The 19,174-nt window shown below is 28.2% G+C and overlaps 1 protein-coding gene and 2 non-coding genes across 3 annotated transcripts; all 3 read left to right on the plus strand.

The window, feature by feature from the left end:
• Positions 1-10,478: 10,478 nt before the first annotated feature.
• TRNAR-ACG lies at positions 10,479-10,551 on the plus strand. Its single transcript has one exon. It is a non-coding gene; the product is annotated as a tRNA-Arg (tRNA).
• A 4,394-nt stretch (positions 10,552-14,945) lies between these two features.
• LOC107012610 (nuclear intron maturase 3, mitochondrial) lies at positions 14,946-18,160 on the plus strand. The gene has a single exon (XM_015212488.2). The coding sequence runs from the start codon at positions 15,211-15,213 to the stop codon at positions 17,467-17,469; it is 2,259 nt and encodes a 752-aa protein (XP_015067974.1). The 5' UTR covers positions 14,946-15,210; the 3' UTR covers positions 17,470-18,160.
• A 704-nt stretch (positions 18,161-18,864) lies between these two features.
• Positions 18,865-18,937, plus strand: TRNAR-ACG. The gene has a single exon. It is a non-coding gene; the product is annotated as a tRNA-Arg (tRNA).
• Positions 18,938-19,174: the final 237 nt, after the last annotated feature.

The raw sequence follows: 19,174 nt of genomic DNA on the forward strand, positions 1-19,174 counted from the left end.
GATTAAGTGAGTTAATTCTCATCTTAGCTTACCTTTGTGTGATTAATATGAATTACTGAGAGATGATTGAAATATGTTTAACCTTTATTTTTGAGAATTTAAACTTTTTCATTTGAAATGGCATTTATGAAAATTAACTTCGTAATATATAAATTTAAATTTAATCGAATACTAATAAGAATACGGAATATAAATTAGAGGGAAAAATAACAGCTTGCATAGATCAGAAAGCCAGGTCACAGACAATGTGGGGACTTTTATATACTAACCTGTCACATGCCAGATTCTGTGGCGCATTGGCAGGTTTCTTTCATTTCTTTTTCGATTTTTTCGTTCGATATTCGATATTTATATTTGAAATAATACCTCAGATTATTATTCAATTATGAGTTTTTTTTTAAAAAAAAAACGCTCAAGTTTGATTTTTAATTTAAAACTCACTCAATTATAATTAATTTATTCTTAAAAAATCACTTAACTATTGGTTAATATTAGATGTTGTTATTGTTAAGTGACTGTTAAAGCTTAAATGATTTTCTAAGCAAAGAGTCTATAGTTAAGTGACCATATGAGATATTATCTCTTTATATAAAAACTCAACTAAATTTAAATTCACGTATTACATGACTCGTTTTTGATAGCTTAGAATTTATTTCATTTCAAAGTTCTGAATCTAAAATTTCTAATTAATAGCGAAACTATCTCAATTATTCCACCACGACATGTATTGGTTATCGATTTCTTCATTGCACAATACTATTATTTGATGGCCTCTGTGGTCCTACTCTTGATTGACACAAAACCTAGCGTATATATAATTTAATATAAAAAATTTTATTTATAACGAAATTGTTATTCCTTATCGGTACTAAAAAGTGTAGCTCAGTGATTAATGCAGCGAATTAGGTAATTTCTTTTCATCTATTCTAATTTTAATGAATAAGTTATTCAATACTTACTATCAGTGAAAGATAATAAATATTTTATGAAATTAATTAAAATACGTATAAATTAATCTGAACGTCACGATTACGAAAAATAAAATGAAACTATTATGTCATGTCCTTGCAACTGAACAACCCCACTTAGAGACTGGCTGGCACAGCCTTTGCATGTTTCAGTTATAGTTCCATGTCTGTTGATTGCACAACGGTATGTAGCACTTTGAAAACACTATGGGCCTAATCCTTTTCTAATCATAAACATGTATGGTCCGATCAAAAATACGTCTAAAATATTTTAATATTTTGAGTTTTATATTTAGATTTATTATATGTGTAAATTTTGTTATTTGAATTATCAATAATATGTTTATCAAAATATGTCCAAATTAAACTATGAATTATTTAGGTTTCATATATGAAATTTCAGTGCAGATTGTTATATTCACAAGTAAATGGCGCTTCGATATACGAGTTGAAACTCTTGTCACTACAGTGAGACCAACTCTACCAAGTATTATAGAATAATGTGGCACCGATTAATTTCATGGGAAAACCTACATCTACAACGGTGAGCCAATACTCTCTTGCTCTCCAATGTGATGCAACCCGGTTCACTGTATTTCGATAAACATTTAGTGATTGTCTAGGTAAAAACTTACACGCGTAATATTTATGTACGGAACTCAAAATATAGAAATATTTTAATTTCTTCAAGTGTGTTTTATATCATTAACTCGTAGATCCTGAACTGTTTTAAAATATATCGCAATTTCAATATTATAATATTTATGTACGTAGCCTTTCCTTTCAAGTTTTAACTATCGATTGATGCATGGGGGATCGGACCTCTCTTAACATTGTAATTGATAATGAAAGATTTAATGAACTATTTTATTCATTATTATTTAATTATGCTTTATTTATATTATATAAAAATAACTAACTTTAAAATTTATAAATTTTAAATTTTGACTCCATCTTTAAACACAAATCATTGGGGTATTTAATTACATTATACATTATTGATTACTAGAATTAAATAAAGATTTTTTCGATCACGAATCACTAAAATATTTTAATTATAAACATGAGTTTTTTTATTTCATTTTCAGTAAACAAGTTCACTGGAAATTAAAACAAATGGTTAAATTTATTTTTTTTGAAATATTAAATATATATTTGAACATTTTTTATTTTCTCACTACTTCAAATAAAATATATGTGGAAAATTGAGAATAGCCACGAAATATTCTTCAATAGAAAATTTTAATTAAAAAATTGTAATTATTTAGTAGTGAATTATTTTACGATTGATCCTTCATCAAATTTATTTAATTACACGAACTCACATTAAATTGATTATATTATAAATCAATTAGTTGATGAATCTTGAACTGATAGTTCACATTGAATTAATGATGGAGTAGTGGTAAGCACGATTGCTTTTTGGGATTCGATTTAATTTAATAACTTTTTTTTCAATTTATGGATTAAAAATATATTAATTAATAATTAATTTTTACTTTATCGATTAATGATTCTTTATAATTTATTCGATTTTCAAGTTAATCATTAAAAAAATAATCCTCGATTTTTTCCTTTTGTCTTATTTTCATTTGTTCATATATTTAGCCATTGCTTTTCCGAACACTCAATCAATCTCATATTATTATTTTTATTAGCCATTGCAATAGTTATTATGATTAGGTAATTTTTTTTTACCAAATTATTATTTTTATTAGTCGAGAACGGTTTAGAATTTAAATATAAACATGGCTTACCTAAAACAATTTAATTTACATCTCTATTATAATTTTCAGGCTATTTCATAGTGATGGATTTACTCAATGAGCACAGAGTGCTCATAATAAAATACCCACTCGAAAGGTAAAAAATTTCGCCAGAAATTATAGCAATCGTAAATTATCCTCATATTCAAAAAAGATTGAAACGTATGAAGTAGATTTTCGAGCAAAGAAACATTATCAACTAAAGTATATATTAGAGTAGAACTGTCTGTATTGCATTGTCACAAAATATACTTTATCCAATAAATTATTTTTTGATAAAAAATTATGACTCCACCATTAATCGTTATATCAATCTCACTGAAACAAAAATCCTAGATTCCTTCTTGAGTCCAATAATGCAAAAGAGATGATAAATCATATAAACACATTCTCTTGGCCTTATTACTATAAAAATGAACTACTTTTCGTGAACCCTTACAAAGACATGCGGTCATTGTCCTTTAGATACGTTTACGATAAATTTTGCTTCAGTATGATAATTTATCTATTACAATAAAAAGGTAAATTATAATATAAATTTGCTTCATCGACAAAATTAAAATACTTTTTGGGAAAGGTTATAATATGAATAAGTAAATATACATAAAAAATAAAAGAAAATTAACATCTCTTATTATATATACGTAAAAAAAAATATTTTTTAATCATTTACAAAATAGAAATAGATTCAACATTTTTACTAATGTTCAAATAAATCCCTTTGATTACTTGATTTTTGCCAATAAATCGCGTACGACTACACAATTAACTCGATCACCCTTATTTTTCACGATTTCAATTAATTTCTTTTTTATAATATGGTCCCCCTTGAAGATGAATCGATAAAAACCTTTGCTAATTGTTATTTAGCTAAACCACAAAAAAGGAAGGAGATTGATTAAAAGAAAACGAAAGCAAGTTTGCTTTAATTAAATATGATTTTTCTTTGTCAGTTAGCGGTTAATGAAATGCTTGAAAATTAATATATGTCATATTATTTTTGTTTAATTTTATAATTTATGTGATGTTGATAGATTTTGAGATTCAGCTAACTTTTATATATGTTTTTAAAATATTTTAAAGTATTATAATTTATAATAATTATTAAATAATATATGTTATTCCATTTATTTCAGTTATGTGTCATTTGTATAGAATTTCGAAAATTATTAAAGGGTTTATGTATTTAAAAAGTTTAATTTGTTAATAATTGTGATTTAATTTATAGTTCTTTTACATCTTATTTCAAATTTTATATGTTACTTTATTTATTTTCAATTTATGTAACACTGATAATTTTTAAATATTTTTTATTATCAATTATTATAATATCTATGTTTTGAGTGAGTGACTTACAATTTGTTGGCAATACTCAACGCAATTACCATAAAATATATGGATTCCAAAATTAATAATGTAATCAAGTAATCCTTTTTTGAATCAATTTCCAACTTCCTATCAGTAACAGATAAATATATAGGATATACATGCACACATACTTCACAAGCAATGCATTATCCGAGTTTGGAGCCTAAAGGGTGAAAAATGTTAACAAAAATTTTAAAATGATATATGAAATTTCTTTTTAACCAAAAGGGTAAAATCGCTTACGAAGTAGCGATTTTGTCCGCTGAAAAAGTAAAATCGCTGCAATAACAGTGATTGGTTAAATTTATTTTTTTTAAAAAAAAATAATTAAACAAAATCGCTCACGAAGTAGCGATTTTGTCCGCTGGAAAAAGTAAAATCGCTGTTATTTATTTTTTTTAAAAATAATTAAACAAAATCGCTCCCAAAGGAGCGATTTCCGATTTTTTTAAAAATTCTTTTAAATATGTCGCTGAGCGACTTAAGTTTAATTATAATTTTTTAATTATTTTTTGCTTCTTTTTTTTTTTAAAGAAAGTTTAAATTAATTTGTTTTAAAAAAAATCAAATCGCTAAAAAAGACTTTGATTTAAAATCGCTGCCTTAATAGCAATTTGATTTTAAAAAATAAATAAAAAATTTAATTAAAAATCGATGTGATTTGATTTAAAAAATAAAAAAAAATTGATTCAAACCTTTCTTTAAAAAAAGCAAAAAAAAAAATTTAAAAAAAAAATTGAACTTAAGCCGCTGCCTCAGCAGCGACATATTGAAAATATTATTAAAAAAATATATTTTGAAATCGCTCCTTTGAGAGCGATTTTGTTTTAATTTTTTTTTTTTAAAAAAACAAATTTAACAAATCGCTATTATAGCAGCGATTTTATTTTTTTCCGACGGACAAAATCGCTACTTAGTGAGCAATTTTGTCGTTTTGGTTTTTAAAAAAATTTCATATACCGTTTTGAAATTTTTATTAACCTTTTTCACCCTTGAGACTTCGAACTCGCATTAATCCTACTACAATAATTATTTCTAGAAGAATGCTCATATCGTGGCTATTTCATCTGTCTTAGTTAATCTAGATTCGACAATACATATAAATTGATTTTTTCCCTAATAATTAGATACTTTTATCTGTAAATACTACGTATATGATTTTTGTACAATTTTTAAATGTAAAGTCATGTTACAATCAAAAGTGAAAATATAAAGAACAACATCATCATCCTCACCTAGTAACTCCCTCTTATAATATAGGCACAAACAAACTTAAAATTTGAAGACTTCGAGTTTATCAGTCTAAATTTAAAAAACAAAACAACAAAATATGGATTTAACTTAATTCGAACATTGTGAATGGTACCTTAGGCTTGTATAACGGCAAACTACAATTTTTATGCTTTTCATGGGTACATCATACACTATTAATTATGTTTAGTTCTTGTCAATTTTCCAAAATATATATATATATATATAAATTAAAAAAATCAAATTAATGAGTGCAGATGCACCCCGATTTTTACATATCATGAGTAGAAAACGGTAAAAAGAAGTTTTACTTCTAGTAAACTCTTTCCAATTTTTATTACTTTTTATTTGTTGGCAAGGGACTTTTGGTCGCTATCCTTTAGATATATATACGTACTATGAATTTTGTTTTAATATCGTAATCTACCTATCACAATAAAAAGATAAATATATTTTGGTCCTATGTGATTCTCCTCTAGATCGCGTACAACTTTTGTTTTCACATTTTCATAATTTATAATATGGTCCCAAAATTATAATATGGTCCCGTTGAAGATGAATCAATAATAAAGATAATAAGAACCTTTCCTATCTAGCTAAACAACAAAGAAGGAAGGAGATTGATAAAGAAAAAGGAATAAGCAAGTTTGCTTTAAAATGATTTTTTTGGTCATTTAGTGATTATTAAGATACTTGAAAATTACATAAACTTTAAATTAATCTATATTTTGATTGACGATATTATTTATATATCATTATGAAAAAAAGGGTGAAAATCAATTGGTAAAATTGATCGATGATTAAATGTATCTTTAAAAAAAAAAGTGTTTGGACGAATTAAACATTATTTTATCAACTATTAATATGTCATTAATTTTGTAGTATTAAATATGTTACGTGAAAAGTTAAAATTAAAAAGTTATCAAAAAAAAAATATTATTTTTTTATATAAAAAAATATATATTATTTTTTAAACGTAAACAAAGAATCCTATTTCAATCCGTGTTTAACCGATCGACATACTAATAATGAAGTCTTCAGTCAATTGACAAAATGCATTGCATCAACCTAGGAGCATTAGTCGATCTGATACAACAATACATATTTCTATAGCCATTCCAATCTTTTCTAACTTCGTTAACTCCTCCTTTTCAACCGTATCTTGTTTGCTCGGGAACTACGTTTTTTTATTCCATCTTTTTATAATGTATTGTTATTCTGAAAGTCTATCACAAATAATCTTTCTACTCTACAAAAGTAGGAATACGATCTCCATGATCCTATATATCTTTCAAAATATCACTTGTAAAATTACGTCGAGAATGTTATTGTTGTATACATTAGACCAAGAACTCAAGAATTATTTATTATTGAATAAACTTTAAATTCTTAATCCATCTATATTGAAATAGATCACTAATACTAAATATCGAATAAGGAATGATAAAAGAAATTCATGCCTTTGTAACTGAATATCTACATGTATTTATCATTTTTTGATCAATTAGCAGTTATATATCATTTAAAAGTCCATTAAGAAACTCATAAATTATAAATTTGAATTCATGTATATATGAAGCTTCACAAAGTGAAAATTATACATTGAATAGGAAATTAAAAAAGAAAATCAGGTCTTACAACTAGAATATGTACATGTCCTTATCATTCTTTGATCAATTAGAGGTTGTTTATTATTTTAAATCGTTATAATATAAGAATCTATAAAATTATAAGTATATTTTTATTAGAAATCTTAAAAAAAATATTAAACATAGAATAAAAAAAAATATTTACGTCAATCTAGGTATTGAGAGTGTTGATTGGTATAATTTTGACCTCATCTTGTTACACTAGTGATGTTTCCAAGAAGCACCATAGCAATAAAATAATACATACCTTTTAATTGATCAAAGAATTACGTCATCAACTTATTTTTAGAAATATTTATTTTTTAAAAATATGTTACTTATTATTAATATTTAAATAATTATAAATAAAAAATTATATAATAATTAAAACTCTAAATTAATTATATGAGTTTATTTAGGATTTTTTGTTGTTGTCAAAGATGAGCAGATTTTTTCAGTGTTTTCTTGTCTTCATTAGTATATCCAAAGAAATAAACTTGTCCATATCTCATGCGTTTTTATCTGACATTCGATATTTATGCACTTAAAATTAATAAAAATTTAAGTTACTCATGCCAAAAAATTTATATCAAGAACAATGTACACCTTAATAAAATCGATTTTACATCTAAAAATCAGAACTCAAAAAGTTCACATTGGGTGAAAAATGAGAAATACTTTTTTCTAGAAAAAATATTTTGATTTTTTCAAAAAAAGATGATGAAGTTGAACATTCATCTACCGAGAGTTGATCAAGTCACGAGATATCTCTGTTTCATTAGGCTTTATATAAATGTGCCTTTTAAAAACTTGAAATAAGGGATAAGTAAATAAAATATTTTATTGTGAATTTATATGCCAAAATAGATTATAAATTTGAGAATTTATAAATTTCTAATTTTGATTCTACCTTTGATTATTGTGAATCCTTCAGTATTATTCGAATTTGTTGTTATGACCACAAAAACTCGTAAGTCATCTAATAAGACACTCATTTCCTAGGGACTATAAAATATTTGATTAAACTTATAAAATGATCATTAGACTAAACAATAAACACTTCGTGATTCAATATCGTCTATCCTTTTGAAAAATATTTGTACATTATAAAAATTATACTTTATAATATTCCTCAATCCTAATCATTGAACTAATAAATCAACATACCAACAAGATATTATAATATGTTTAAAAGGAAAAAGGTACTTCATTCAAACATTTTAATTTTTTTTGGTGGAAAGAATAATATTAAATAGTCTCGAAATTTAGTTATTATGTTACTTAATTTTCTGTTTGGTTAGTAAGTTTAGGATGATTTATTTCAGAATTAATAAGTAGTACTGGATAAGTTATTCATCTTCTTTGGTGGTATAGTAATTTCGAGATGAATTAGATAACTGAAATAAACATTATCTTAAAATCATTTTTATACATCTTTTATATTCATGTATATTTATATTATTTTTAATACCAGGTAAAATAACATTCACAATCTTCTCTACTCTTTATTTTTTTATAATAATTCTTCATATTTTTCTATTAAAAAGTATATTATATAAATATATTTTTATTTATGAATTTATTTAACTAATTTTTTATGTTTATATATATTTTGATTTGTGATCAATCTCTTTTACTTTAACAAACTTAAGATGTTAGTTCTATTTTTAAGGTATATAACAAGAAAATTTATATTTGAATACATATAGACAGATATAGTATTATCATGAAAATATACATACAAAAATATTTAATATAATTAAGAGAAAAATTCTATTTTTAGGAATGAATAACTAAAACTTGTAAAGAAAATACAAAAATTGAATAAAATGAAATATATTTTTTATAAACAAATAACTCGTTCTTAAATTTAAACAATATATTTATTTTGAGTACAACAACTAAAAAATTTAATAAAAAATAATTTAATCACGACTATTCTAACATAACTATCTCATCATAAATAATCTCATCATAACTTATATTCAAATCAAACCTCTTAAAAATCTTACTCCAGTTAAGAATCGATTAGAAACCATCTTTCAATCTTCAAAATGTAAAACACATTACCTTATTTCAAAGTTCAAACTTCATTTATAAAATTATATTATTATTATTAATAATAGAAAGAATCTCAGTACTCAAAAGCAGTTTGAAGAAAAGACACTTTCTATATGTCAGTGTAAAATAGTTACTCATTTCTTTTTAGACTTTAGGGATAATTGATAACAAAGAATTTCTTGGAAATTTTATATTAGACATTTGGGACATTCTGAAATCATTCGAGTACTACTTGTTGGATACATGGTTTTTTTTCTTGTGGACCTTAATTATAGTTACGGAGCTAGGAACTATACGAAGGGTGTTAAAAAATTACACAATAATTTTTTAAAAGAAAAAGTGTGAAAAATTAAAATTGCTATTAGTAAGATTCAAACACGTGATCGTTGCTTCATTCATGGTGTCTGAAGTCACTAGTCTAAAACTTGTTATATTAAGAGTGTCCAAAATATATTGCTTAATTACTTTATATACCATTTTACTTATACATACGATACTTTCTTCAGCAAAGGTTGTCCAATTGGACGGACACCCTGACAACCACATCGCTCTGCCCCTGCTTTATAGTTAAGTCCAATTTTCCATATTCTACATATAATAAAAGCTAAATACACCAGACTCTCGATTAAGCTATAAAAGCAAAGAGATAGGGTTTTACAAGTTTTTCTTAGCAAAGAAATGGCTCTAGGCCCCTTTGGACACATAAAAAGCAAGTTGATAGTTATAGTATATACAAACCAAGTACTGGCTAGCAATAGAAATTTCTGAGAAGAAGAGGAGGTAACACAATTACCAAAAAAAAAACAAAGTGCCACTAGCAAATGTTACAATAATAATAAATTCAGTGTAATTTTATATATGTAAAAATATTAAATAAATAGTTCTGAAGAGATTAAGCTTTCTATATTTGTGATTGTATATAATTGTTTTTGGTTGTTACTTAATTTTCATTATCATATCGTTAAATATATCATTATCAACAACAAACATCTCAGTGGGATTTCACAAGTGAGATCTAAAGAAGGTAGAGCGTATATAAACCTTACCATTACATCGTTAGTAATAAAAGAAACTTTCATTTTACGTGGAACGATAGATTTTCAGTGATCTCCTTGTTATCTTAGTTGTTTCTTTACATATTATTTAATAATTCTATTGTATCTTTTACCCTACCTTTTTCGTACTATATTTTTTTCTTGTTCATCATCCTTCAAATTATTGATATGTGATATATAAATCAATAAAAAATTAACGACATATATCATGTGAATATTATATCTATTAAAATAACATAGTACTATAAAATACGACAAATTACATTATGAAAATATATAACAATTATCCCATCCAAATAGAATGTTAGTCATCACAAATAATTGATATACTTGAAATACTTATTAGTAATTAAATTGTGTTTTACTTTTGAATGACAAGATGACTCCGTGGCCCAATGGATAAGGCGCTGGTCTACGAAACCAGAGACTCTGGGTTCGATCCCCAGCGGAGTCGTGTTTTATGTTTTTTTTAATTTGATTTTCTTAAAGGCGAAATGGTCAAGTAGACCCTTATAGTTGTATGTATTTATATTGTGAACCATTCTACTTAACTATTTATCAAGTAAACCCTTAAATTCAATCAAACGAATATTTTCAAACCCCTCTTATCATGTGTGTAGTTCACTCCCCTTGAATAGATGACAGCGGAGTCGTGTTTTATGTTTTTTTAATTTGATTTCTTAAAGGCGAAATGGTCAAATAGACCCTTATATTTGTATGTATTTATATTGTGAACCCTTCTACTTAACTATTTATCAACTAAACCCTTAAACTCAATTAAACGAATATTTTCAAACCCCTCTTATTATGTGTGTAGTTCACTCGCCTTAAATAAATGACATGTCAAATCCACGTCACATAAATTAACTACATGTCATAATTATCTTTATTATTTATTTTTAAAAATTATTAAACAAAGTTTTATTAAATTAGATTTTAAATTTGTTAAATTTTGGGACTCCACACTTCGCTTCAATGTAACATCTAAATCCGTCGTCGCCGCCACCGCTTTTCTTGCTGGCAAGACTTGCAGATCTCCATCTCCATTGCAAAGCTCACTATTTTCCTTTCCTCTTTCTTCTACCTCCACAAAATTAGTAATCCTAAGCTGAAATACCACCGGCGACATCTGCGAGCCACCAGAGGCCGCCTCTTTTCTCCATCCTATCCGTCGTACGAATAACTCCCTTGCCGCCTCCTGTTCTGGTGAAAAAGGATCAGTGTCGTGTCTCTCTCTTACTCCATTTTGAATCAGTAGATTCCGATGAATACCACCATAAAATTAACGTCGCTTTCTTTTTTCCGTAATAATAACTTGAAATGTGTCAAAAAAAAAGATGTCAATATGCTGATAAAGGTGATAATAAGTGTATTGAAGAAGGAAAAAGGGGTTAAACAGGAATGGGGATGGCGGCTGGAGTTAAAGGAAGAAGAATTCCTTTTTTTTTTTTTTAAATAATATTTTTTTATTTTAGTTTTTAGTTTTTTTATAATTGAAAATTTTATTTTAAAATGTTTTTTAAATTTAAATATGAAGTTCACTCGCCTACATATGCGTGTAGCCATACTCTTTTGCCAACTCAACCATCTTAATGCCACATAAGCCTGGTCACTGGTCAGAAGGTTTAATATATTGTATTTTTATTGAGTTTAATGGTTTAGTTGATAAATTGTTAAGTAGAAGGGTTCACAAAACAAGCGCATACAAGTACAAGGGTCCACCAAACCATTTCGCCTTTCTTAAAATTGATTTGAAATTACTCCAATCCATATTATATGACGTCCTGATACTCAAGTGTGAGGTTTAATTAGTTCCATAAGAGTTACGTCCTACACATGTCCAACGTTCTGTATCTAGCAAAACGTCTTGAGACTCAAGTGTGAGGTTTACGTCTTAAGCACTCGATTATACGTCCTATACACAAATTATGTTTTAAATTCTCTAATTAACACCATTAACCCTCATAATTCTTGAATATATGAATGATATACTTAATAATTTATGAGCAACTTACAAAAATAATTATATAATGGAGTTATTAAAGTTCAATAACTATAACAATGTTATTTATATATACCTATGTAAAAAAAAGGGGAAAAGGGTCTGATATACCCTTCAACTTTATTATTTGGAGCGGATATACCCCTCGTTATGAAAGTGGCTCATATATGCCCTTACCGTTATACAAACAGCTCACATATACCCCTGTCATTACAAAATGGCTCACATATATCCTTCATTTAACGGAAGTTAAAAAAATTAATTTTAAATTTATATTTATCACTTTTAACTTTACAAAAAAATTATTTAGGGGTATATATGATTCTTCTATCAAAGTTCAAGGTATATTTTAATTTTTTTAATACATAAATTATTTTTTGACTTCTTTTATTATAATTATTTGAGTTTCTTATGCTTATTTTATTTTTTTCTTTCATTCCTTTGTTTAAAGAAAAAAAAATTAAGTTATTTTTTTTGTCTATATTGTAATTTGATTTTTGTATTCGATATAAAAAATTTGGTCATCTACAATAAGTTTTACAAGAATATTAGTGAAACATAAATAAATTTGATTATCAAAATAATAATTCTAAATTAGTCATTGAAACAAAAAAAAGTCAAAAAAATATGTTTGACGAGGATTAAATTTATTCATATGGGATTATATATTGTAGAAAAAAATAATAAAAATTTAGATTAAAATTATTATTTTTTTCATTTCCGTTAAAGAAAAAGGGTATATGTGAGCCATTTGTTTATAAGTAGGGGTATATATGAGCCACTTTTATAACAAGGGGTATATCAGCTCCAAATGACAAAGTTGAGGGGTATATCAGACCCTTTTCCCAAAAAAAAGACTAAAATTTATGTCTTTTTCTAGCTGTATTTTTGTGTATGTTTTTATTTTTCTATTTATACCCTAGTACAGTTTTAATTAAAATGAACTAAATAAGGTAAATGTATTAATGGTATCGTTAGCATATGAATACTTTGAATTTTGGCCAAATCCATCGGTGACCCCCTAAAATTGACACCAATTTTCACATAAACACTTCAACTAAACAACGTTCATTCAAAACACTTAAAGTAAGATCCAATTATGTCATTTTGACATTTTTTACTGAATTGACATATTATGTGTTTAACACTTACTTTGAGCGCGTAGAAGATATAATTTTTAAACTTTTTAATTTTTTTTTCTTCCTTCTCTCTCCTTTCCACATTTCCTCCACCATATACCACCACCTTACCACCATTGTATATTCAACTTTCTCCTCTCTTTGTCATTTTTTTGTGTGAAAAATTAAATTAATTATATATCAAAAAAAAATAATTTAAGAAAGGACCAAAAAATATGTCTAGAGCATAAATCTTCTTCATGACATCAAATTTTTCCATCAATTTTTTTACATAGTTTCATTGTTGGAAAGCTAACCTAATCCTTCAAATGTTTGTTGGTCTATTTTCACCTCTCTCTATTTGAGTTAATTTTTTTTTTCAGATTCAGTTTTTGAAATACTAATTTTCTACTTCTCAAACCTTTTAAATTTTTCTATTTTGATGAACCCATTTCAAATAAATTCATAAATAGATATGATTTTATCATGAATAATTTTTTTTGGGGGTAATTGTATGATAGTTAGATTATGAGTAATAGAATGATATTTAGATTATGGATATTCGCTTATGACCCAAATTAGTTATATAAATTTGAAGAAAAAGATGATAGTAGTGATAATCTTCAAACTTGAAGAAAAAAACATCAAAGTAATAGTGGTTAGAGGAGGAGGAGATGCGGAAATGGTGAAGGATGAAAATGGTGGAGGAGAAAACTAAAGGTGCTGTAGATTTTTTTTCCGTTTTTGTTTTTATGGAAAGGTAATTTTTAAAGTAATTAATTAATTAAATAGTTTTTTAAAATGGGTTATTCATAGTATATTATTTTATTAATTTTTAAATATATATATATGCCACATGTCATTATTTAATTCGTTACTTTGACACGTCATCAGCGAGTGTAATACACACATCTTATATATTTTGCTGGTTGTAAAAAACATGTCGACGTGACACAATGTCTCCATACTTGAGGTGTTTAAAATGAATAAGACCTAGTTGAGATGTCCAAGTGAAAATTGATATCAACTTTAAGTGGCTACCGATGAGTTAGGCCTTGAATTTATACTGATATCTCCATTTATAAAACTTACTATATATATATATATATATCAATTCTATTTATACATAAATATAGGTTGGGGTGGGGGTTGAGAGAGTAGAAGAGGGAAAAAGGGGTGGTGGATCTTTGATAAATATGTAGGCATTTGATTGAAATACATGGGCTGATTATAAGGTGGTTGATTAGTTGGGATATCTTAATTGTTTGCTTGAAGATATCAATCATATTAAAATTTCTGAAATATTTATGAAACTACAAAATATCAATTATTTATGTCCCTCTCATTAGATTCTCTTTGATATGCAAATTCCAAAATCTACTAAGCTATTTACATCTCCAAACTAAAAAAGTTTAGTAAATATCTAGACTTAAATATGCATATAAGTGTGATATAATTAGAAATTCCTTCGAAATATGTAACACTCATTTAATTAAGCTAATAATATTTAGATGAAATCAACTAATCTTTCATCATTCACACATAAAAACACAATCTTCCTTTGAAGATTTTATATGTTATTCACATTCTTTTAAAATATCGATAGTTATCTATGGTTTGCTATGAAGCGCAATTATGCAAATTTTACTATAGCATATAAATATAAATTTTTTATTTGCTACATGTGAAAGTTATCCATTTAAAAAAGAGATTTAATAAAGTAAAAGAAATAAAATATTTTGGGAGAAGAGGGAAGGGAAACAAAAGTAAAAGGCTAAAAGTAATTAAATTTTATAAATTTCTTCCGCACATTGAACAATTCGTCGCCGGTGATTTTCCCGTCGTGATCCTCGTCGGAGAAATCAAACTCATCTCTCATCTTCCGCCGCCGGCGACGGCGGCAGCTTCTCAAACGCCGAGCTGATAGTTTCAACATCAGTTTCTCTTTACTCGGAGGCGATTTACAGCAGCAAACCTCAAATTTGAACTGAAAATGCTCAGAAGAACTCCACTGTACTTTACTTCCAAGATTACACTTTTCTCACTTCCAAAACTCCACCTTTCAACCCTTTCTCCTTCATCTTCACCCTTTTACCAAAACCCCACAAAAATCCTTTCTCAATCAGATATCAAAAACCTCGTTTTCTCCCAGTATCACCATGGCAAGTTTCACAATCTCCTCCAAAACGTCGTCGCTTTACCCTCTTTCCTTCTCACAGCTTGCCAAAATCTCAAACCAAATGACAAGAATACCCTCACTCTTGATTTTGTCTCAACTCATTTTTTCTCACTTCAAGAGCTCTCTTATCACCTCTCTACGAATCAATTTGATGTCAAAGTTTGTGGCTTTACTATCCCTCCATCTTCAGTTAAAGGTAAACCACTTGTGCTTCCTAATTTGAAGCTTAAAGTAGTTATTGAAGCTATAAGAATGGTTCTTGAATCTATATATAATGATAGATTTGTGACATTTTGTTATGGTGGACGTGTTAATATGGGAAGACATACCGCTATTCGTTACCTTAAGAACTCTGTTGAGAACCCAAGTTGGTGGTTTACTGTTTGTTTGAATACTGCAAAATTTGAAAATAAGCATGTTGATAGGTTGTGTAGGGTTATGGAAGAGAAAATTAGTGATGAGGCATTGATTGGTTTAATAGAAGTGCTGTTTGAGTCTGAAATAGTGAGTATTCAATTGGGTGGTTGTTGTTTAGGTAGAGGGCTTCCTCAAGAATGTGGGTTGAGTTCAATTTTGATTAACATTTACTTTAATAGTTTCGATAAGGAGATTCAAGAACTAAGGCTTAAAACGAGTCGGGAGAATCCGAGAGTTGATGCTAATGACTTTGCTGAGGGATATCAGGGGAATGCTTTCTATAAGCCGTTGAAGATATATGCAGTTAGGTATTTGGATGAGATATTGGTTATCACGTCGGGGACAAAGATGATGACTTTGGATTTGAAGAGTAGGCTTGTGCAGATTCTTGAGAGAGATATGGAATTCGGTATTGATAAGGTTAAGACTGTTATTCATAGCGCTACTTCTGAGAAGATAGAATTTTTGGGGATGGAGCTTCAGGCGGTTAAGCCGTCTGTCTTGCACCCACCAATGTCACAAAAGGCGATCAGGGCGAGGAAGAAGTACCTCCGGCAGAAAGAAGTTAGAGCTTTGGAGTTAAGAAATGCTAAAGAGAGTAATAGAAAGAAATTGGGAATGAAGATATTCAGTCATGTATTTAAGAAAATGAAGCGGGCCAATGGTTTCAAAACTGATTTCCAGATTGAGAGTGAAGTCAACCAAATCTTTGATTCTTGGGCTGAAGAGGTAATGCAAGACTTTTTGGAATCTGTCGATGATCGTTGGGAATGGCATCGGATGCTTTCAGCTGGTGACTTCCTTTCTTTGAAAAGGATCAGAGATCAACTGCCCCGTGAACTTGTAGATGCTTATGACAACTTTCAAGAGCAAGTTGACAGGTACATAAATCCCATCAAAGCAAAAAGGATGTTAGAGGAACAAGTAAAGATAGCAGAGGAAGAAGAGGAGCGGAAATACTCTGATCAAACTGTGGCAGATCTGACAAAGTTATGCATAAAAGTTGAGGCGCCCTTAGAAATTGTTAAGAAGGCAGTCAAACTGATTGGATTTACAAATCATATGGGCCGTCCTAGGCCGATTAGTTTACTTATGGTTCTTGAAGATGCTGATATCATCAAGTGGTATGCTGGTATTGGAAGAAGGTGGCTTGATTTCTTTTGCTGCTGCCACAACTTCAGAAAGTTGAAGATTATAGTATCTTATCATTTAAGATTCTCGTGCATCTTGACTTTAGCAGAGAAGCATGACTCCTCAAAGAAGGAAGCAATCAGACATTACACCAAGGATCTGAAAGTTTCTAATGTTGATGGGGTTGAAAAAATGTATTTTCCCACAGAAAGGGAAGTCAAAATGATGGGAGATAACGTTCTCATTGATCCAAATCCCGTGGATGGTTCTCTAGGGATGACATTGATTAGATTAGCTTCTGATGAGCCCTCTTACTGTTGTGCTGCTCATTTTTGTGACAGAAGAGATACTATTGTCTACCGAATTAGGTTACTTTTGGATCCGTGGGTTCCAGGAATGGGTGCTATACATGAGAATTTGAATAAGAGATGCATCCCTTTATGCTCTGACCATATTAGTGAATTGTACTTAGGTAGACTAACTTTGCAAGACACTGATTTTGCTTCTCTTTTGCATGTGGATTAGTTGATGTATTGTCAGAGTGAACATCAAGAATGCTATATATTACTAAGGAACATACCCGGTGTACTCAACCACAGCTTGTATATCCATCCAGTCTTTTTGTTTCAGAAAACCATGGTCAATTATGCAAAGCTTCAACTATTGAGAAAGCTGAAGAGTTTTCCAGAATTGGATTACTGTTGGAGGTTATGCCTCATGCATAAAAGATGTATGTGAAGACACAATTTGGCCTCCATGTACACCACAAATCATGGCTATCTAAGAATACATGATATGAAGACTATGAGAGTAATGCTCTCTGAAAAATGGATGTTGTTGTGCAGGAGTGCACCATTGTTCTGTCTAAGCTCTTGGTGCCTGATATGTTAAGAAATTCTCAATGCAAAGAGTAGCAAGTATTGTTGATGAAAGATCATTTCTCAAGTCAACAAGTAATACAAACATCTCATCATTCTATCAACTTCCTGTTGAGAGATCAAAGTACCAAACAAACTTATTGAGTCTCCAGCAGTATTGCCATGTTTCGTTTTGAGTGAAAGCATTCGGATAGGCGATACCAGCCAAGGTCTGCATGCATCAGCCAAGACTTGCACGCATCGAACTCTTATGAGTGATAGCTTGTATTACTACTCAAAAGCTCTAGTTTTTATTGTAAAAAATTTATATATATATGGTCAAACACCTTTATTTTTTAAAAAAATAAGCACTTTCTGCATAAAATAAATATTTTTGATTTTTTAGAACTTATGTGTATGAAAAATATATGTGCATTATACATTTGTTGGCTATATTTAGTGTTACAATAAGCTAATTACTTGTGATTTTTACTTGGACATTTCTAATTAGAAAAAACAACTTTAGGGAAGTAACTAAATATAAGGACAATGGAGGAAAAAATATATATTGAAGAAATTAAAGATAGTGAGTTTTTAATTTGTATGATTTTTGTGGTTGCTTGAGTCAATGGAGTTCAATCATCGTTTGAATCACCGACAAGGTCTCGAATCGAAATTTTTTATATGAAAAAAGAATTTTTTTGAAAACACTCCTTTTCTTTTTTAAATAGGTATGTTATACGATGTAAATTCAAATCAATCGGGATCCAATACACAAATCAAATTTTAGATGAAAAACCTAAAAAGAAGAAGGAATTATTGTTGGAGTCACCGATAAAAATTGTGGTAGGATCGATAGGGTTGCTTCAATCGTAACCAGAGGTCTCGAGCTGAAAGCTTAGATATGAAAAATGTTATGTTATAAAATACATTCCCTCCCCTTATATAGGCCTTATTACACAATGCAAATCCATATTAACCGAAACGCAATATTAAAAATAAAATTAAAAAAATTATCATTGAATACTGAATATTAAATAATTTCACTTTTAAATGGCAAGATGACTCCGTGGCCCAATGGATAAGGCGCTGGTCTACGAAACCAGAGATTCTGGGTTCGATCCCCAGCGGAGTCGTTTAATATATTTTTTTAAGTTAATTTTTTTTTTAAGTTCCTTAAATTTAATTGAGCCACTTCGGTTTGGTTTTTTAATTAAAAAAAATCTAAACTAATTATGTCAATTTATTAAATCTAAAAACCAAATCAAATCATATAAAGTCGATTTTTTTGATTTCGGCTTTAGTCAGTTCTTTCGAGTTTTTTTCGGCTTTTCTGTTTTTCCGATTTTTTTACAATTATACGGTATTTGAAA

Source organism: Solanum pennellii, chromosome 3, assembly GCF_001406875.1.
Source record: "Solanum pennellii chromosome 3, SPENNV200".
Taxonomy (NCBI): domain Eukaryota; kingdom Viridiplantae; phylum Streptophyta; class Magnoliopsida; order Solanales; family Solanaceae; genus Solanum; species Solanum pennellii.

Bases quoted from the DNA above. Each gene is read 5' to 3' on its own strand.
- LOC107012610 (XM_015212488.2), top strand. From the start codon at position 15,211: ATGCTCAGAAGAACTCCACTGTACTTTACTTCCAAGATTACACTTTTC.